Source organism: Lingula anatina, chromosome 6 (assembly GCF_051362555.1).
Source record: "Lingula anatina isolate TDL-2025a chromosome 6, LinAna3.0, whole genome shotgun sequence".
NCBI lineage: Eukaryota > Metazoa > Brachiopoda > Lingulata > Lingulida > Lingulidae > Lingula > Lingula anatina.
In genome coordinates, this window is record NC_141772.1 from 7,128,138 (window position 1) to 7,150,892 (window position 22,755).

At 38.9% G+C, this 22,755-nt stretch overlaps 1 protein-coding gene across 1 annotated transcript; it reads right to left on the bottom strand.

The window, feature by feature from the left end:
- Window positions 1–225: 225 nt before the first annotated feature.
- LOC147761063 (uncharacterized) lies at window positions 226–21,975 on the bottom strand. Its single transcript, XM_087015838.1, has 22 exons — window positions 21,764–21,975; window positions 21,213–21,356; window positions 17,804–17,893; window positions 15,861–15,956; window positions 15,293–15,436; window positions 14,357–14,536; window positions 13,973–14,113; window positions 13,641–13,847; window positions 13,241–13,375; window positions 12,744–12,878; window positions 12,043–12,177; window positions 11,429–11,635; window positions 6,510–6,644; window positions 6,143–6,214; window positions 5,305–5,505; window positions 4,791–4,916; window positions 4,432–4,530; window positions 4,033–4,155; window positions 3,698–3,811; window positions 3,407–3,529; window positions 3,053–3,190; window positions 226–2,591 (listed from the first exon to the last, which is right to left on the bottom strand). Exons 2-22 carry the CDS (start codon window positions 21,271–21,273, stop codon window positions 2,461–2,463), a joined length of 2,793 nt encoding a protein of 930 aa, XP_086871964.1. The 5' UTR covers window positions 21,274–21,356; window positions 21,764–21,975; the 3' UTR covers window positions 226–2,460.
- Window positions 21,976–22,755: the final 780 nt, after the last annotated feature.

Below are 22,755 nucleotides of genomic sequence, written 5' to 3' on the forward strand. Positions count from 1 at the left end.
CATTTAACGTCTCATCCGCGAAAAAGATACGGGATATGATCTCTCATCTCCTCTCTCACTCGCTTTTTTCTCCCGTCATCTCTCTCTCTCTCTCTCCCTCTCTCCCTCTCTCCCTCCCACTTTCTCTCCCCCCCCTCTAGCTCTCTCTCTCTCGCTTTCTCTCATTCTCTCTCCTTTGCCCTATTTCTTTCTTTCTCTCTTTCTCTCCTACTCTTTCCTCTCCCCTTCTCTCTCTTAATTTTTCCCTACTTTTTCGCTATGGGAGGCGCTTAATTACTTTTCAATACATGCAAAATAAAGCATTAATGATTAATTAACAGATGCCAAGGGGTATATTTCAAATGTAATCCTTGAATAGCACACAAAAGCCATTCACGGACATTAAACAAGCATATTTAAAGAGTGGTCTTAACAAAACAGAAACGCCAAGCGTTCCTTTGCCGCATGTTTTCCTCGGTAAACACTCATTTGTGAATGGGTGAGATTTTGTTACGGCTCGACGCCGCCTTTATATCAAGTAGGGTCATTGAATAAGAAACACGGGAGGGGGATAAAGCGGAAGACATTATGCAACGAGACTGGACAATGAATATGTATAATGAAGTATCGTTAACAATACGTGTTATTTTTAATGGGCGTTGCCACACGTGGTAAAGGATTATTGATTTGGGAATCGGGGCTATTTGTAGCTTAAGACTTTTTTCTTCTCTTTCCAATATAAATGCCGTAGATATCGATCCACATTGTTATGATATTGTCCCTTGCTTTTTAAATTTAAGGGTAATTGTACATGTACAATCTAGAATTGTTAAAGAGGCCCAGACCCGAAATTTCGTAAAACTTGAAGTTCCTATGTGACAAACCATCCTTTAAACATTATACCTCATATTCTCTGTCGTTATCATGAACAAAATACATGGATAAATGAATATATAAATAAACGAACGGATAAGTAGGTATGGGGGGGGGGGCGATGGGCGGATGGACAGACGGATAAAAAGACGGATGGATGGACTCATGGACGAATAAATGGGTTTGATTTGTAGGGGCAATGTTGTATCAGCTTGATATACCAGTTCCTGAATATTTTAAACAAAACTCTATACCGAATCCACTATCTTAAGGCCAACGGACAGCGTACAACGCCAACCGTGGAAATGAGTCAAGTGTCCATTTCCTTTAAAACTGCTTCGCCCACGCCTAGTCCAAAACACGCCAGTTATGTCCATAGCCAATATTAAGTCAATATATGTGTCTCCGCAGGGTTAAGGTTACACGCATGCTTGCTTATTATATAAACACTACGCTATGTGTGTGAGAGAGAGGTGTATACGGGCGTGTACAGCAAAGATCGACCACAAGGGTAGGGTGGTGCACGGCGTTTGTTATCCAGATGACCGTCAACCGCGAAATCATGAGACCCCTAGGTGGTGTCCGAGGGTTGTGGTCTAAGTACGCCGTCCAACGGTCAAACGTGGTTGGTTTTGTGTCTGCGCATGGGCGTGGTACCTGCATCATGGTGAAAAGTCGTTTTCTATGTAGTTTGTCATCGTTTTTATTATTCTTCTGATGATCACATTTCTGTAGTGAAGGGACGATAAGCACTGCATGATAATGTTAGTAATTTTGATTAAACATGATTTTTCAATTCTCTCGACCACTAATATACACGCACTTTGCATATACACTGTACTTGTTTATTCTTCAATGCGACCAAATTACCGTTGATACATGTATTTTTTATTTAAATGACACTAAATTTCATATTTACAAAAATGCTATGACTTTTATACAAATATATATCTTTGAAATATCTGATATATATCTGATGTACATCACTTATCATGTATAACTGAGTCCCTAACAACGGGGTCTTAAACTCCATGTCGACGTATTTTCACTTCACTCGTTAATGATCAAATCTGCAAATCGGTACTCACCCGTTTCCCTGCCTTTTCCTAAAATACTTATATGGACTGCAATTGCGATTTTTCTTGATCCGATTATTTCTTTTTATATTTGTAAATAGGTATTTACCTACCAAAGAAGGATGAGTGTTTTTATATACTGTAAACAAAATCACTTCTCTGGCCATAAATTCGCATTTTTAAGCTGTTTGATAATAATTCTCCAAATAACTAAGCATATATAACTAGATGAACATGTTTTTTATATCAAAGCTTGACCAGGAGGATCACAATTCTTTCCCTCTTATCTCTGTAACAAATCCTGTGTCCCTTTTCATCACCACTCAAAATTCTATACAGCTTACAAAATAACTTCCAAAAAGACTGCTAATTCTAATCCGGATGGAACATTACGGCTATGACTAAGTCCGGACGATCTACGCTTGCACTACAAATGAGATAAATAAGACAAAAAGACTCTTCAGGCTTTCGCAGGACCTGCCATCTTTGTCGAACTGTTGGCAGGGATATCACCAATATTCTATCCGGCGGATCACTTGGATCCGTTTGAATTTCTCTGTCTCACACAAATGGCGAAGCTGCCCAGAAGGTTTACGATCAATGCCCCAGTGATGACAGCGGTCCATATGGTCAACACGTCGAACTGGGCGGTGGTGACCACACCTGTGAATAGAATAGAAATAAATAAATATATTAATTAATTAATTAATTAATTAATTAATTAACACACAAAATAACTACTCTGACTGCAAATGTGTACTTTTAATAATAATAATAATAATAATAATAATAATAATAATAATTATAATAATAATATACCTAAAAACAAATAACCAAAAAATTATTGTCTACTTCTCGGGTCACGTTTATAAATGCAACTACAGTATATATGGCACATGTCATAAATTGTCAATGCTTCTAAGAAATACTTTTAAAAAGTCTTAAGAAATAATACTAAAAAGTACAGTACAGGTACATGTTTAATGACTGAAACAGTCACAACGTAACTGTAGGGATGTAGCGTTTCTGTCATCGCCTTGAATATACTTTGAGATAGCAGATTTTTTGCCTGGAAGGAACGTTCATATGACATGATTCTTGCAAACTGTCAATGTAATACGCACCAGCTTCGTCAATGCCTGTCTGCCTGTCAGCTATTGCGGTCGTTTGGAAACACCTGTAGCTTCCGTACGAGTTGATACAGGCGGTTCCAGATGGACACAACTTGGCCGCTGCAGTGGCGTTTGCACACTCATCGACATCTAGGAGAAATTAAAAAAGGGAAAGAAATAGAAATGCGGGTCGCAGTGACTTTATATCCAGAGCCGCACCTACCAGGCGCACTGATAATTTAAACATGTATATTAATATTTAAAATTGCTTTTGGCCGCTCAAAGCTTATCAAAGCCAATTTTCAATAGCTTACTGCACATCCATGTGGCCCTCTCTGAACTGCGTTAACCCTGGAAGGCACTTACCCACACACGTGTGCATGTCTGGTGCAAGACGAAACCCTGGTTGACATGAACAGAAGTAACTTCCGCCTGTGTCCGTGCACCTGTGCTGGCAGCCGCCGTTTCCGGTTGTACATCCAACAATATCTGAAACGAGTCGGATGTCGTTTATAAAAATATCAATAATAAATCAGACTGAGAATTGAGAATTTATATGTATCTTGACCACATTGTTTTATCGGCTGTATCAAAATTATGTTTGAGGAAAGCTAAAAGTTTATGCATGATAAACTTTATGGCGTGAGCACTATTTACCAATGCTACGCCGCCGTCTTCCAGCAGGTGTCCCAATGCAGCGATAGCTTCCATACGTATTGAGACACGTTTGTCCAGCAGAGCACGGACTTGAAGTAGCACATTCGTCCTCGTCTGTAATGAAAAATGTATGTTGATGGTACATAGGATTATTCTTTTTAAAGAAGTTTCTACCAAACTTAAGAAACATGGCATAGAAACTAGATCTGTTCTTTTGACTTCCCAATAGCCGACCCCTGACTACGGATTATTCACCTGAACAATGCCTCTCATTTTGAAAAGTGTCACATATATTAAACATTTAGTAAAAAATAATAAGTTTAAGATTCGGTTACCTAGGCAACTGTGTCCGTCGTCAGCCAAAGTGAATCCTGTACGACACGAGCATATGTAACTTCCCACGGTGTCACTGCAGTTATGGTGGCACCCACCGTTATTCGTGTTACACTCGTTGTCATCTGAAATTTATCAATATATATATATTAGCCAATTATTTGTTTGATTGCCATTATGCACAAGATGGAAATAAATTGCCAATTTTTATTGAGTTTAAGTTAAGTCAATATTTATATCTACCTACCAGTGTGTTGCTCTACACACGGGCCACCATTGGTATATTTGGTTTAAAGAACTTAATTTCCTAGGCGATTAAGAGAAAATCGCTGAGGTTTCAGAGTTTTTGCTGAATGAAATTCTAAGTCTATTTTATGCTTTAAAACATCGGTTGTACTTACTGGCACAATCGGTTCCGTTTACAGATACAGCAACACCGTTTATATGACAGATGCACTGGATACCAGCATCCAAGGTATGTATGCAGTTGACATTTTCAACTAGAAAACAATGATAATTGTGGATTAGGATTTCGAGACATGATAAAAGACGACAAAGGCAGCAGCACAGTATAGCAGTGTAACACTCGAAATATTCAGCTTAAGGTTTGACCAAAAATAATTTATCAGAAATCTGTGCAAAATTTAAATTCAAGGGCTTGTAAACTACCTGTATTGAAGTTATTGAATTTTGAAATTTGTAACAGTTTTAGCCACCCGTTACTACGATACACCCAACTATTTGAGAGTACTATACTTACTGCTGCATCCTGGTATGGTGAGAGGAACCAGCTTGAAGCCAGTCTCACAGAGGCAGCAGTAGCCGTCGTATATGTCCACACAGATATGGGAACAGTTGCCATTGTTGTCCAGACACTCATTGACGGCTGATGTACAAAATACATAAAAATTAATATGTGTAGATTAATCAAAGATTATTTATATCTACAGATAATGGATTTTATAAAAGAAACTTGAAACGTATTTTGATTCAAATTACAAAGCGTGCAGCACTTCAACGAAGTGCGTTATTTACATACTTATTTTTAAAAAATATTTCTACAATAAACAAACAAGATTTGTTAAAATAAGGCGAGAGGCACGCTTAACAAAATCAGAGTCCAGTTATTCTGATATCATACAGGCAAATTTCCCAAGTTAAATTTTTATTCTATAAAAAGGTTCTTCAAATTAATTAGGCAATACGTAAAAATACAATGACGTTTTTCCCAGTGCTTTTAATCTATGTGAATGTGAACCATATATACAGCTAACCGTAGGGAGATGCCTGTCCAGGAGGCCCGGGGGGTCCTGGGGGTCCTCCTGGTGGTCCCGGGGGTCCAGGAGGACCCTGGAGCCCAATTGAGCCAGATTGTCCAGTAGGTCCAGTGTCTCCTGTAATTCCTTGAACGCCGGGTTGACCGGAAGCACCGGGCATTCCCGTGTCTCCTTGACGACCGTTTGCACCAGCGGCACCTGGCGTGGAATAAAAATGACGCAAAATTTATTTAAGCAGTTGCTTCATTGAGAACAAGCGCATAATTGTTGTGTATAAAGATGTGAATTCGGTATTTTGTACGTATTCTGTTACGGGTAAACACGCCCTATCGTGAAAATGGACAGCAAGGTTGGTTTATGAGCCCAAAGATCGAAACATCGCCGATCACTTACCTGACATTCAAAAAAGTTATTATTGTTATTATTACCATTTTTATTGTAATAATTTGGAGCGTAACCTGACGGTTAAGACAACTCATGTTTGATGACATATGTTTCCTGACCCCCTGAATGTGAAAGCGACATTGGGGAAACTAAAATACCAGTGCTATTCCCAATAATGATACACGTGAATGCAGTTGTCTTACTTCCTTTTTGTTCCACCGTGTATACGTTGAACTTATAAGTTCCAGAGTTCAAATATCTTTCAAAGTCTGAAGTAACGGATTTCACTCCTACCACCATCTCATTTGGTCTTGGTTCACCGCGATATTCACAACATGTACACCAATTTATTAAAAAAAATGCTATGCAAATGAAAGTTCATGACAAATGAAATTTCATGGCATTAAATGTAATCTCTTACAAATGTGAAAACAGTATCATGTGCACGTACCTGTGATTCCAGTGATACCGGTCTGTCCAGTTGGTCCAGTATGACCGGCTGGTCCAGTGAGACCAACGTTACCTATAAAGGAAATATACCATATCAACTAAAGCGAGAAACCAATTAAAATGACTAATACAGGTGGGACATGTACAGGTATGATTGTCCTAGGGATTCATGTTCAGGGACCCATATGATAAAACCATAATTGATTTATATTAGGAAATAAATAACATCAACAACAAGTGTTGATAGATTAATATACATTGTTGTTATCACGTGATGTGAGTAGTATTTTGTTGTCCGTCATACACTTAACCCTTAATCCGCATGACCATATAATTAATATTTAGAAGTATTTCGGGTCAATATTTACCTTGGGCTCCAGTCGCCCCAACAGGGCCCTGTTGGCCCTTCTCTCCTTTCATTCCCTGCTGGCCCTGTGGCCCGGCTGGCCCCAATGAGCCCGTGGGGCCCTGTGAACCCGGAGCGCCGGTAAATCCTACCTCACCTGAAAAATTATTGTTCACACGTTAAATTTGTGTCGGGCTGAAAGATGGATTACGACCGTGCCATGTACCAGAAAGTGCCCCGTGATAGACAGTCCGCTTCCCATTATTTTGTACCAGTGAGCTTTGCCTTTGATTCTGTCCCACTTAGGTAAGACTAACCCTAACCATTATAACTGTATGGAGGGCGGACTTCCTGTCATACGGATCCACAGTTTCATGACACCGGCATTCAGTCTTTTTATCAACGTGTGTTAAGATACTTCATGGTATATTACCACTTCATAGGATAAGAATTACTACTTCGTGATAGAAGGCGACTTCATTGGTTAAAAAATAAGGACCCTTAGGAGACTTCGTAGTATATTACCACTTCATGGTACATTGTATCCAAACATGTTTCAGTTCTGGTTGGATGTGGAAATTAGGCGTAAAGGTCGATATGAAGTTTCATTCTAGACCATGATTTCCAGAGTGACGCGTGTATTTGAAATGGGGTGTGTGTGTGTGTGTGTGTGTGTGTGTGTGTGGGGGGGGGGGGGGGGGGAGTAACATTACTCACTCTCATGATAGTGCGTATTTTATCTCGTTGGAGTTTAATGAAGCTGTTATTTTCAGATGTTCTCGTAGATACCCGTGAGATTAACTTCTATAAATAATGTACTTTATTTCAAGAGCTCCAGTCCAGTGACGGAAAGCATAAAGCTATTTTTTTGTTTTACCCATTTAGTTTTGAGATTTTTCAGATTTCAGGACGATTAAAAACTGACAATATTTGGACGTTGAATCATGGCGGGTCTAAGGCACTAGATGTATAAGACAAACGAAGTGTATAAATAAACACATTGCCTGCCTCTAAACTAGGGCATAAAACTGACCATGTGTGATTTGATTGGCGGCGCAGGTTTATAGATGTGGCTAGTACACAGTAGCAAGAATGTATGTCTTTCCACTGTAGGTAGAGAACTCTACTAGGCAGAGAGGTTTTAATTTTGCTCCACATTAGGTGTACATTAATATCCTTAACAAACCGTCTATTCCATTATTCGTGTTATAGAAGTATTCTCTTTTTGTAACTATGACGTAAATGTTATGACTTGTAATAACAAGCTGTAAAAATAGGCTTTTCTATTGATATGCAAGATAAATGTTTCGAAAATATCTCGGTCGTTTAAAAAGATTGACCTCCTGGCCTATATATACTAAATGAAAACGCTTAGGTCGGAAAGTCTGAAATCTGAATGATTTGAAACGGTCAACTGTCCAGATAGATAATGGGGAGAATGAAATACTGGGGATTTATAAAACTGGTGTAGAGCCGCATTTTGCAACTGCAACGCATTTTGCAACCAAAGAAAATCGTGACAACGAATTTTTCAACCGGAACGCATTTTGCAACCAGAATTTTTTCTAAGTCAATAAATAGCTAGTGTGAAGTTCTATAAAGGTAAAATTGGAATGGGGACGGGGTTGTCTCGGCTAGGTACGCTTACATTGGTAAAGCTTTCCCTGTGGTGTACAATTTATTATATACATACATAATCTATTTCACATTGTCACTTCCTAAACCATCATAGTTAGGAACTTGATACGTCGGGGATTCATAGACCTATCATTATAGGCATTTGCAAAGGCTCTTCGGAATTCAATTGTGACTTGGGGTGTGGTCGACCCTGGGGGTGGTCTATTCTAATTTTTTCATCGTATTTTATGCTAGGAACATGAAACGTGGCTACATACTATTTTGAATCTGGAAGGGCACTTCGGATTTTTTTTTTTTTTTTTTTTTTTTTGGGGGGGGGGGGAGGGGGCTGGGGGCGGTTGAGTCTAATTGGCATTGTTATTCCTGCTATATCTATCCTTAGACCAATAAAGCTGGGAACGTAAGGCTATGGGGATTGAAAAATCTGTCTTTGGGGATGTGTATGGGTCCTTCTGGGTTTTTGTGACATTGGGTGTGGCCGTCCCTGGGGAGGTTGATTTTAAATTTTACATCGTTATTCGTGCTTCTACCCTTACGCCATTACAGTTGAGAACGTGAAACCTTCCTGGCTGATAAGCTTACCATTGAGGATATGTATAGGTTTCCGGGAATGTTAGTATGATATTTCAGGTGTGGCTATCCCGGGGGGGGGGGGGTTCATTCTATTTTTCACAACTTTATTTCTGCCATCTATACCCTTAAATTTTAATGAACATGAAACGGAGATTGATGAACCAGTCATTTTAATGAATGTGCATGGGTCCTTGAGAAATGTAGAGAACAGCAGAAGCACATACAGAACTAAATGGTCTTCCAGCCATATGCATAAATATAGGTCAGGGAATCCAATTAAAAACTAATTCAAGGCCCCACACACTCGATCAGGAATCCTAGCGTTTAACTGCTGATGTGTCTTAACAAAAATCAAAAATGTTTATTTCCCAAGAGCAGTAATAAACATGTGTGTTTTATGTTAAAGAACAATATTGGGACTTGGACCCTAGGATTCCTGAGAGTATGGGGTCTTGAATGGGTTTTAATTAACTTGACCTATATTCAAGAATACGACTGAAGGTCTGTTATTTAGTACTGTCTGCTGCTTGCTCTACATTTCCCCTTCCTTCTTAACTCGAAGACCGCCATCAGATTCACACATAGGATGTAGTACTAGCTGGGTCGGTCCAACTCTGCAAGGAATCTTAAGTGCAATCTATGGAATCAGCTTCATTGCCTGACAAACCACTAATCACTCCACCCCCTAGGGACGGCCACACCCCAAGTCACACTAATGTAGCCCACCCATGCACCAAAGACTCATGTTCCTAATTCGAATGGTCTAGGGGGAGATGAAATAAATTACGGTAATATATACGTGTACCATCCCCAGGGACAGCCACACCCCCGGTCACAAAAAAAAAAAAAAAAAAAAAAAAAAAAAAAACTTGCCTATGCACACCCCGAAATTTTAGTTTCCTCAACATAAAGACCTATGGGTATATAGCAGAAAATACAATTTAAAGATAATAATCAACCACCCCTAGGTCACCAAAGTCAGCAAAAATCCGAAGGACACGTGCACATCCCTAATGGCAAGTTTAAATATCCCCAACGTCTCATGTTCCTCACTTTAATGGATAGAGGATACCAGTAACAACGATATAAAAAATATATACCCCCCCAAGGACTGCAAAGTCCCACTACTAAATGTCTACGGGTAGATAGCAGGAATTACGATGTAAAAATTACAATCAACCACAATTACAATCAACCACAATTCTGAATAAATATCAATCTTCAGGCCTGTTGATCTCGCAGATCAATTACGTTAGTAAGCCTACTAAACAACGAGTAGCCCCCCCCCCCTCCCGAACGCCTTTTTAACAGGTTTCCAAATGCAGACTGTGCCGCAGATAATACTTTTGGGTCAATTGAGAGCCACCCAAGGGCACATTTCGGGAACACCATTGATCACGCCATGATGGACATTCACAGGTGTAGGACCAGAACAGAGCATCTCAGAAACCAAGGGATGTAAATCATTACACTTGCGCGTGTCTTTCCTCATGGAAAAATTTGTCTTTTCAGAGGGGGACGCGACTTGATCAAGATAATTGTAGAGCACAATTATATACACGACCTTCTCTGCTTCTTTTTATTATCTATTTATTCATCTTTAATAATTGATTCCTATTTGTTTATTTATCCATCTTATAATCCAGTAACCTACGCGTAATATTATCTTTTCATAGCCTGGTTTCCCTAATCCATTAGTTTTATGCATCAAGCGGATCTGGGAAGGGAGGGCCCAGGGGGTCTGAACCCCCTTTTCTTCAACGCTGACCATAATGTCCCATAATGTAATGATTTTTAGAAATACTGAATCCTCACCTACATACGCCTGTGTATTTAAAAATTACTCAAAACATGCTTCCAATACCTCTAAAGAAACCCTATTCAGTCATACAAGTGAATCAAAACGTACAGTTTACCTATTTTGGATAATATTTACAGTACCAAAACATTATATTTCAAAAACGTTCTCTCTCATAGCGTTGGGCCAACAACAGGTACTATTTCACCATTATTCCATGAAGTCGCAGGCAATATCTTAAGTGGAGATGAAGTCGCAATTTATCCTATGAAGTCGATTTGGCAGTAAAATCAGAGCATTTATCCCATGAAGTGGTAATATACCATGAAGTATCTTAACAAACGTGTCAAGAATTATACGGTATATAAAAAAATAACCCAGCCCATTAGGTTTGAAAGATAATATTTCATGTATTACACAGTCGATTGTATCGTATACAGGTAGCGTATATTGTGTTCAGGTATTTCGCCTGTTTTTCATACCCTTGTCCAAAGAAACAGTTGCTTGGCGTGGTCGGTTTATGCCTTATAGTTAAAGTCTACCTTATCGAGATTACAGAATTCAGGACTAGACCTCTGGGGAATGTGCATTTTGACATTGCCCCTTGCTGGAGACCACAAGATAGACAAATTATAGATAAACACAAATGTTTCTCACCCAATAAAGGTCGATGGACTAGTAAGGTGAAATGCGGTAGAGATGTCTCGTCTCGCTGTATATTGGGCGAAAAAAGTACATGGAGATTTTACGAGAACATTGTCAAGTAAAAAAAGGACAGGGTGTGTGAACTGGTTGCAGTGGTTGCAGTCGGCATTAGTTCACACACACACACACACACACACACACACACACACATAAAGACGACTTTTTGTTATATCAAAAAGAAGGGACCGTTTATGCTGCATATATTGAATTAGTCCATGCAGTCCTACCTTTCGGACCGGGGGCCCCAGGTGCTCCAACGGCTCCAGTCACTCCAGCAGGCCCAGTGGCACCTGTCTGGCCAACCAAACCCTGTACACCCTGAAGACCCTTGATTCCTTGTTCTCCCTTGACCCCCTGGTCGCCCTTTTGGCCTGCGCTTCCCTTCTCGCCCTTTGCGCCAACTAGACCTTGGGGCCCAATGGAACCGGTAGCACCTTGGTAAATATAAGTTAAATTATAATCTTAACGTAGTTTGATTCAAACTGGTGATAGGAAATTGTGACATTCTGAATCCATAAGAGATGAATGACCCCTTAAAATTCTGAATTTATTGAACGGTTTTAATTTATACATAGTTGGTTAAAATTTGTGATTTTGTTGTTCCTTATTTACTTTATAAACAAACTATAAACGTCATACATGTAGTAACCGTTATTCCAAATAATTTCAGAGCGTTTAAAAGTTATTGTAATCTCACGTTTACAAAATGAGCTCCAAAATTAACAACGGGAACAGCAAGGGTTTTTACTAGGCAGATGCAAGTGAAATGAACGAGATATTCCAATAAATTCAGAATACAATTAATGTAATTCTTTTTGTATATACTGTGAAAATGACCTACCTGGGCTTCCTGTCTGACCAACAGCTCCAGTGTTTCCAGTTTGGCCACGTTGACCTTCTGGACCTGCTGGACCCTGAATGCCCTGCTCACCCTTTTGACCTGTGGCGCCGGTCGAACCCTTATCGCCCTTGAAACCTGATATTGAATTATTATTATATATTTCATTTACTTATATTATATAATATTATAATATTACTGGATTATTATTATTATTTTCTAGGCAACTCATTTATAACGTTAATCTTGACTCTAACTGCCAGTAGTCATATCCATGTCTTGTAAAGCTTTTTATATTTTACAACTCTTGAGACAATAAAACATTTACATTAAAGTTTATCTGAAGCGTGTCTCGTTTTGTTATTATCTTTAAGTCTCCTTTGACAGACATTTGCCAACATGTAACGTCTGTATTATACACGGCACAGCTGGGGCCGAGATACAAAACAGCCCGCCATCATCTTGCCTGAGAACGAGGCAATGTGTGTGACGGCAGATGTCGTAAAAATGACTGGCCAGTCATTTTAAACTAAAGTATTAAATTAAAAAAGGAATATAACATCAAATCCAAGTGGAGGGACGGAAAGAAAGCAATTTTTCTGGAATTGCTCTTCATCCCAGTAAAATCCCCATGGAGCCCTTTAGGCCATTCATTCCATATGTATGAAGGACTTGTTACAATTACTAAGCGAAAATCACGTTACCTTGTGGCCCGACTGATCCCTGGAGACCAGTAGCACCCTGGGGGCCCACGTCTCCTTTAATTCCCTGGGGTCCAGTGGCACCTGTATTACCAATGCTACCAACTTCGCCCTTTTGTCCTTGAGCACCGGTCTCACCTTGAAGTATGTACAAACTTTTGTTAAACCAGGTATAAACGAATGCATGAGTTTTGTAAGTAATAAAAAAATTATTACCATATCCCAGTAAAAAGTATGCTTTTCATGCAAAAGTATGCACAAAAGTCCCTTAGTTTTTCAACTCCTTATATACGCATGTTACGAACGAACCGTAGATATCCCCTTATATTAGTTCAATTAGTTGATCGACTGACTGTTTGATTGGACTGAACGATTCATTGATTGAATACCGAAATATATATTGAACAAATACTGCTCCCAAATAGCTGCAGTGGAAACTGTTACCTTCCAGCCAGCACGTACGTTCGCGTGTGTGCATATTCACGTCACTACGTGCTTACCTGTTCCACCTGTCTCTCCTGTTGGACCAACAGGACCCACGTTACCCTGTGGTCCCACTGCACCCTGGTCCCCTTTATTGCCCTTGAACCCTACCTCTCCCTTGGATCCCATGGGCCCGGGTTCTCCCTTTTCACCTTTGGATTGCAAATATTGTATTATATTATTACTGTAATATTTTTTTTAAGTGACATGGGAGTAAAACCTGTACAGTTATTGCAATGAACAAGTGTATCAGATTCACTGCACAGACAATATTCATATAATATTTATGTCGACAGCCCTTCTGGTTTCTAGTTAATTTAACAACCGACGTCTACTGGAGTGTGCCAAATAATAACAGAATCCTTATACACGACACATATGCTAAGTGAGTACTCTTATACATATACTCGTACATACCTTGAATACCGATAGGTCCCTGTACACCTTGCTCTCCCTTAGGTCCATCAGCTCCAGTGACGCCGGCATTTCCAGCTGGACCCTGCAGACCTGTGGCTCCCTGAGGTCCGTGCTCACCCTTGCTACCCTTACTACCAGGTGAGCCCATTGCCCCTGCTATACCCTGCACACCGCGCTCTCCCTTGGCGCCTGTTGGCCCTGGGGGCCCTGAAACCGGATATCATGGACTGTGTCATGAGATCATGTTATTCATTCTGCAGATTCAGCAGATTGTGTCGTACAGATTATATAAGAGAGAATAAAGTGCACTGCATGTATTTTGGAAAACTCACCTGCGTTTCCTTGAACCCCCTGCAATCCGGTATGTCCACTGGCGCCTGTTTGACCAGTTGGTCCGGTTTCTCCGAATCCGGTGGGTCCTTGAGCGCCTGTTGCACCGTTGGGGCCGGCTGGGCCTATGCTGCCAGTATGACCTTTTGAAAGTGAAACCACAAGACTGTTATAGCTGTCTTGATGAAAATATTTGAATAGATAAAACTACCGGTATATCAAAATGCTCTCTTAAGAAAAAGACAAAAAAAGGATATTTTTTTCTGAAGTCAGTAATGAGAGACGACCGTCGCAATATTTTAAACGCAAAAACCCTTGCCCGACCAATACATACACATGCACATGCATACACAGATACATGTACATTTCCATATACATTCTGGTACCTTGTGGTCCAGGGTTTCCTTGCTCTCCCTTGTTCCCTGTGGCTCCAACTGGTCCTTGAGCTCCTGCAGGTCCCACAAGACCCTGCTCACCCTTCTGACCAACCTCTCCTTTCTGGCCTGGGCTGCCTGTCGCACCCTGCGGCCCGGCTGGTCCGGCGACACCCTGAACACCCGCGGGTCCTGTTAAGATTGACAGAATGTTTGTTATTAGTATACAAAGGATGGACATTGACGTACTTGTATGCTGCTAGAGTGCAACATTTGGGGGTCATTGTGTTCTTGTGAAAGCACAGGCACAGACATGAATATGTATAAGGTATAAGATATGTCGTAGAATTAACTTAATTTTGAGACATTTCGTGAAACATATCAATTTCATATTGGACTAGAAGTGACCTTTAGGGTCTCTGATCACCATTCTCTCTAAGAAGTTGACATTAATGACATAAGTATCCACGTCAACTTACCAGCAAACACAGAACGTTACTATAGCGTTACAATAACGTATTTTATTATATAAACGTTACGGTAACGTTCTAATAACGGTCTATGTTTGCAGGGTTCAAGTCACGCCATGTCAGCTGTGTCGCTGCCTTGGTTTGCCGGTGATGCCATTAGCACCAAACCCGTAGACCAAACACAGAAAAATTCATCGAAGTGAGTAGCATGTTATCACACAATTTTAAAAATAGATTGCATCGCATCTCCAACATAGTTTAATGCATTTAATAAACAAACAAACAAACAAACAAACAGATTAATAAGTAAACGTTCAGCAAATTAAAAAACACCTACATAAATGAACAAATAAACAAAAGAGAGAATGGTAAACAAATTTACCCCGATTAAGATAAATAAAGCTCGACACAATTCGAATTTTAAAATGATTAAAAACGCGTAATAATTGTAAAAAATATTAATCATGTACTTGTATACCTTGAAGACCTTGGGGTCCCATGGGTCCTGCCACCCCAGGAAGACCCTGACTCCCCTTCTCTCCCGCTGGTCCCCTGGCACCCTGCAACCCGGGCAATCCCTGGGGACCCACGGGGCCTTGTGCTCCCATTGGTCCGTTAGCACCTTTAAAGTATGAATATATATATATATATATATATATTATATTATTACATTATTTGTAATTGTATTTGCATTGAGAGATGTTGATACTGATGAGACAATCCTAAATATGTATCCTGATGGAGATGACGGCCGAAACACTATATGAATGTTTTAACTAGAATTAATTGTTTTCAAACAGTGGTGTTTCTGCAAATTATGTCACAATATTAATTTCTCCATGAAGGTGATGAAAGATCAAATGAATAATTCTGTAACAGTACAAGTAGACTCTTAACTGACACTGTATAAAATTCAAAATAAACCACATTCAATCTTATTATAATGATCTTGAATTAATATATATGTGTACAAAGCAAATGTAAAGAAGACATAAATCAACATATAATTCCAAAAGCAGCTAACTCAAATTCATAGCAACACGCACCTTGAAGTCCGGTCGGTCCCGGGGGTCCACCTGGACCTGCTGGTCCCAGGGGTCCTGTGGGTCCAGGCACGTTGACCACCTGAACGCCGGGATTTACTGGAATTACAGTACAATATATTACAACTGACTGCAGTATAAGAACAAACCAATTTTTATCAAATGGGCAGTGCTATCATAAAAAATAAAAAGTAAGCCAAGGGAATGGAAGTGTATGTGCAATACTTGTCTTCACTCGTTTGGACGTATTTGTTTATTAAATTTGTTATATTCTACTTTTGATAATTACCGGTAATTTACTTACTCATGTTAAACAGTGATATATTAGTAAAGCAAGTGATGCAATTCTTGCAATTGGATCCACAGTTAATCCTCAAAGTGTTTGAGATTTTAAAAAAATTAGCAACAACTGCAGCATGTGGTTAAAAGGATATTGCCACAGATTTGTGGCGTTTACAAGATGGTCGTGACTTCATTTGCTGAGTTTTTGTAGAAAGCACCATAGCTGACAAATTTATTCGAATGAAAGTGCACGTTCGCAGGTAACAAAGCCAGTATACTATCAAATTACCTAGTGATACACTGTACTTAACTAACAGCATAATATCAAATGGTTAAGGTTTAAAAATTATTTTTTAAACAGCAATATATCACAGAGCGCTTAAACGTAAAGAGATATAGGCTTATGTAGCAAATTACTGGGCGGTATAGCGTGTTCTCCCTATTACCTGCCAAGGTCGATATATGCTTGTTTTTTATCCAATAAGTCTAGACCCCATCCACTTTATTGCCGCCGAGGAATCTCATCTTGGAGTCGTTAAGAATGAGCAAATATAAGGAACAATATCTATGTAGAATAATTATAGAATAAATTATGTACACAGCCCAATCTAAAGAGTGTCTTTTTAGCCTTGAGGAATTGCAATGTGATACCCTAACTCTAAGCCAGAGAGCAAAAATAAGTACAATCGAATGCATTTAAAATCTTGGTCGGTGAATGTGAGGTTTCACGTTTCGTGGCTTATATCAAATACAAGAAGCTTGGGTGAAATTTTATATACAGCATGTAGTAAGTTCATAATGTACTGGAGGCCTTGTTTGAGAACCCAACACGGACAGGAAATATTATTGACTTTATGCTAAAGATCATCAATAAGTTGTCAAATCAATCACTTCTTCTAAACCATAACGTTTTTATGCTAAATGTTAATTGCCCGGGCCCAAGAGAGCTCGCATTCGTTCTTGTGACATCCCGATTTGGATTTTTTTGCAGCCTTACACGTTACTGACTACGCAATGGCTGATCGCAGTGGCTGATTAATATTAGTAAAATAAAAATTGTTTAATATTCTAGATCTCGATCCCAGGTACAAGTATCTGCTTGTGTCCAAGACGCAGCCGGTGGTAGGCTTCTGAACTAATGGGAATTTTTACTTTGTCACGGAGAGGGCCAGTTGAGATATATCTGCTATTACAATCGATAGCCCGGATGGAGTATTTCATGCCGCGCAACCCCAGTCCCCGACCATGGTCTTATCATTAACTTTCTTTGACTATATGGTTTTGTTTCATACTTAGATTAAGTTTGGCTTCACCTATGACGTTTAAGAGCACAACGGGGTCAAAGGCTGTTCACATTGGGACGGCTTTAGATTTAGCAAACCCCTGAGAAGAGGATATTATTAAAAAGCCTTCAAAAGCAGTGTAAAAGCTGGTGCGCTTTCCATGCAACTAATTCCAACGTTTCAAATTTGAGAAAAAAATATTTGGAGTAATACCGCCGAGAAGATATCTTTTTTTCTGCTGAATACAGTTTACAGGTGATATGACGTGATTCTATACAGGGCGCGTTCCTAGATAAATGACTTTTTAAAACTATGAGTTTCTTTTATACCGAGGTTTAGTTTAGCTTCACCTATGATGTTAAAGAGCACTATGGCACTTACCCTGCGCAGTGATACAGAGGCCTTTTCCTTTGTAACATTGGATGTTGGCTCTCCCACCTCCCGTTGCATTGTTGGATAGAACATCAACAGCTGAAAAACAAAAATATTGACTATAATTCTACACTAGTATATAAAGATTAAAGATAATATTATATAGACTGCGAAGAAATTCTCGCAAAATCATTCAGATATACATATTTTTAGTAAGAAATTTTACTGCAGACTGCAGAAAATGACTACAGGAATTGCCACAAAAGAGACAATTCTTTACAAGTACGTCTTTTAAGACTGGGAATATTAACAAAACAACCATTGCAGAGGGTTTGATTAAAATGCATGATGTTAGAACGCTCTTGCGAAGACGCATTCCGAACATACATGTATATTCACTCACGCTTCATTTCAGACGAATTCACTCTAACAAAAGTAAACATATTTTCCCTTTCACCAGAACCCTAGATATAAATAATGGAGTACAATATACCAGGTGAACCTGGTATACACATATAATACCAATACATGTCAATATTAGAACAAACAGAACTGTGTAGAACCTTGACCTAATGAGTACTACTTAGTATTCATGTCCATGCTACTCATCTTTTAGTATATTTTTTTCGCCTTTTTTCATCAAAAGAAAACCGATCACGCAATCCAATTCGAATCAACTCTGAATTAATTAACCTATTATAAATATCCCAAATGTTAACCCAATTGAATACATTTCATATTTCTTTCTTGACTGTCATCTTATATTGTTGAAATTCCTTTATCTTCCGACCCCGCTAAACGGAGGGGATGGTGGGGGAGGGGTTACGAGAAAACTAGGGGGCACCACGTTCCGGGAAGGTATAGATTCAAAGTCGTTAACTGGTACGCAGCCCCTTATTCTGTGTTCAGTTGCAAACAACTGGAAAAATAATGCGCTTTTCTCGTCTTTTACTTTTTAAATCTAGATCATTCCCAAAAGTTCACCACTATTGATTATATCATAGATATCCCCCTTAGCATCACACAGACAATTTTCTAAATTGGCTGAATCTAGGGTATTTGTCTTCCTGTTGCAGTGGGTGTAGTGTTAATTCAAACCTATTAAAAACCACTAAGCACATCCAAGTGAAGCCGCTTTTGCTTTTGTTAGAAAAGAAATGTTGGGGAAGTTAGTAGACAAATAGATCGAGCACAATGGCTTACAAATCAATGGGTGACAGATTGTGATCTCTGATATTACTTCTTTGAAGACTTTTAAAAATCCTTTGATGGAAAATCAGCACTTATTGAAAGGAGTGTTACTTAACAGATCGGCACTGTTAACGACACCCCTTTTGAATTTGCTACGAATGGCTTTATTACATCATATAATATCATGCCTCGGCGACTTATCGTCGAGTATATCCCCCGCATAAACAAAGGTATGAAACTTAAGTTTTGAATTAATGGGATGCTGACAAAACTCTTACGTTCAGGACAAAATGCACTCAATGACCGAAGGCAAAATTATAATCAAAACTACAACTCTCCTTTTTCAAAATTAATTTATTATCTGATCTCATCCAGTGTCGTTTTGAGCTTTTAGACTTTTAGTCCAGTAAGGGAAAAACATAGGCTGGAAAAAATGACATTCGATTGCAGTTATCAAAAGGAACTAGAAAAGTCATTAAAATTGAATTTTTTTGTGAAAATAAAGTAAGTTGATGTATTTTAAGTTGTTTTGGACCCTTTGACATATATACATGACCTTGACCTCTGATGACTTTCAAACTATTTTCAAATGAAAGGCCATACCTTTTTCATAAGAAATAATATCTCTCACAAGTTTCTAAGTTACCCGGATGAAATGATGTGCCAATTTGAATTTTTCCCTACGCATTGGCGGCCATTTTAGATTTTTGCACTTTACCAGGATTCAGGTGGGAAAAATCTCAGTACTTTTGGTTCATCACTGAGCCGTGTTCAGTTGAGAAATTTTCGTTAATATTTTTTTCAAATCCATTGAGTAAAATTGCTCATTTACTGGCCCATCTCTTCCGAAACTCAAAGAATGACATAATTCTATATATATTACTATAGTCCTTACGTTGAATTCACTGCATACACTGAACTATAGCAACCTGGCTTGTATATATCTTATATCCATTGAGAAATACTTATAACTCATAAAACAAAAAATAACATCTTTCGCAGGTGTAGTACATATAACGGTGCAGGGTACAGTAACGCCCCTCCTGACAATCAGCTGCACGAGGACGCCTGCCTGGTTATACTACCGACGCTGAATACTACTCCCACAGAAACCAGATCATTAAGAAGTACTGAATTTTACACCAGGATTGAATGTGCTCCACAATCCTTAACCCTGAAACCTATCCCTAAGATATGGACATCCGATCACTATAATCCGCAGTTTTCTTTAACCTGGGAGGATAAAGCTAAAACCTGAAGTAGATCGAGTTGGACTTCACGAAAACAAAGAGAATTTGCATGCTAATTTCATTGGTATATATTTGCATATGTAAAACTCTAAAATGGCTAAAATGATTTAGCGCGCCCTTAATACTGAAGATGTGCAGTTTTTTAAAGACCAGTCGCTCGATGTTTTTCTTCAAGATACTTAATAACTTAATAAATGATATACTATCCTTGATGCCTCACTGCGCTTAATAAGCTTTCTTTACAACTTATTATTTGGCCATCTGCCGTGCTGAAGATATTGTTGAGTATATTCATACGTGTCATGTATATTTTACAATGGAGTCATAAAGAGAAAATACATGGCCATGGGTATCTGAAACATGAAATAATTTACGCATCTTTTGCGACCAAGATTTAATAACATTGGCACGTCATAAATGTAATACCACATTGGAAATAAGTTTAAGGACTTATATATGTCACCCTGACATTTATATAGCATATATGTCTATATACGATAAATAATTCATTCATTCGCCCGCCATCAAACATAGAAGCGTCTGATACACGCATAAATTTGCCATTGTAGGGGATGGCCATAGCTAAAAGTAACAGTTTAAAAGCAGGGTCGTTCAAATGTTTTCACTTTTTTATTCGCACATATATAAGGAGCAGCGTAACGGAATTTCTGCCTAATGGGTTGATGCTGTGATCAATATAAAAGACGATGCAACTAAGACTGTGGCCATCGCGTAACCATTGTTCAGACTAAGTTATTTGTAATATTATCAATGCGTGACAAATTGCTGCTGTAATTTTTAACAAAACAGCAACACAATAACGATCCATTGTTCAACAATCAAAACAAAGAACAATATATATTTCTTCAGTTTGGTAAATAAATCAATATTATATTTTAAAGAAGGGGGATGTTAAAAATTACTTCCTATATGCATTTCTGGGAGTGCCATTATGATATGAATAATTAAAGACTCACCTCCCTCAAGCAGTAACACCGCCAGTACCAAAAAGGGCGTGGTCCTGTCGCGTCCGGCCATTTTTAACAAGGCGATGCAACCTGTTTTGGGTGCTTTTAGTTATCCAGATATAGCTGTCGTCGTTGGCGTGTCACTTCCTACAGCTAAAATAGAAAAAAACACAAATCTTCATTTTAAAAGGGTAACTTAATCGAGCAAACAATGCTGTATGTTAAGTCAATATCACTTCCGAGGCTTATATCATGTAACGACCCCCCTCCATTTATAAATGTGCAATGCAAAACATGTTTTTGAAATTTGGTATTACCTCTTAATATAGCCATCTTTAAACATGTATTTTTTTAAAGATGGAGACTTTTTTGCGTAAATAAAAATACAAGTGACCTGCACACGAACACCCGTAAGATCACTCTTTCCCAATACCATTAAACCACCACCCTGAGCAGAGTTCTAATTAATAGCTAACTTTCACATTTATCATAATGAACATTCATTTTTAGTGAAAACTTTGAAAAAAGTGCTATTATAAAACTTAAGTGCATGGCCCTACCGTGCGCTATCCGATTAGGAATGCGGCCTACGGGGTTCACGCCCTGTCTATGCGGACCCTATTAGCTTTGGGACGCTCTAAGAGAGAGTGGGTTGAAGAGAGTCTCCCCCTTACCACGCATAAACAAACAGACCCAATACGATAACCAAACATGAGCACTCATGTCATTGCACGTACTTATTTCTCCCATTCTTAAGGAGGCCCATTGTTATGTAATCGCTGAGTCGATTCGTATGATGGCGTGGTAGATTTAAAGGTATACACTTGGATGCTTTGTAAGCTGAACGCTTACTCGATGAACAGTGACCAGGGCAACTTTGCCAAAGGAAAGGATCAGCGTTGGACAAAAAGACAGTGTTGGATGATATTTTAATATGTGTATGTGGCAAAAGGCCATTGGCTTTCGGGATACCACCAGGCAATTCCCTGCAGTTACCCAAGGGTGAATAAGAACCCTTTGACTACAGTATCAATTCGCTTCGATCGTACATGTTTATACATTTTGTCGAACTGCTCGGTCGACGCACTAATATCTAATTTTACTATACCCAATGAATCACTTGATAGTTAATATTTATTTCTACAAGAATGGACTCAATTAATGGAACTTCATGCGTGTCCTCCCACCCAAGCTCTCTCTCTTTTGCAAGGGAAGCGATCAGTTGTTTTTCTTTTCCTGACCATTAAAGCTCTAAAGATATTAATTAACAGATGTATAGAGTATATTTCATATTTAAACCTTGAATGGCACACAAAAGTCATTCACGGGTATTGAACAAGCATATTTAGGGAGTGGTCTTAACAAAACAGAAACGCTAAGCGTCGTGTTTTCCTCGGTAAACCTTCATTTATGAATGGGTGAGATTTTGTTACTGCTCGCCGCCGCATCTATAAGAAGTGGGGTCATTAAATAAAGTGATACAGAAAATCATGGTAGGGGGCATTGTTGAAGTCGTAATTTTGTAAATTTGGATGTCTTTGATAATTAAACA

Bases quoted from the DNA above. Each gene is read 5' to 3' on its own strand.
- LOC147761063 (XM_087015838.1), bottom strand. From the start codon at position 21,273: ATGGCCGGACGCGACAGGACCACGCCCTTTTTGGTACTGGCGGTGTTA. The intron at 4,531-4,790 runs GTAAGTATAGTA...ATTGTTTTCTAG, and splicing joins CACCATACCAGGATGCAGCA to TTGAAAATGTCAACTGCATA. The intron at 4,156-4,431 runs GTAAGTACAACC...GATAAATTTCAG, and splicing joins AAACGGAACCGATTGTGCCA to ATGACAACGAGTGTAACACG.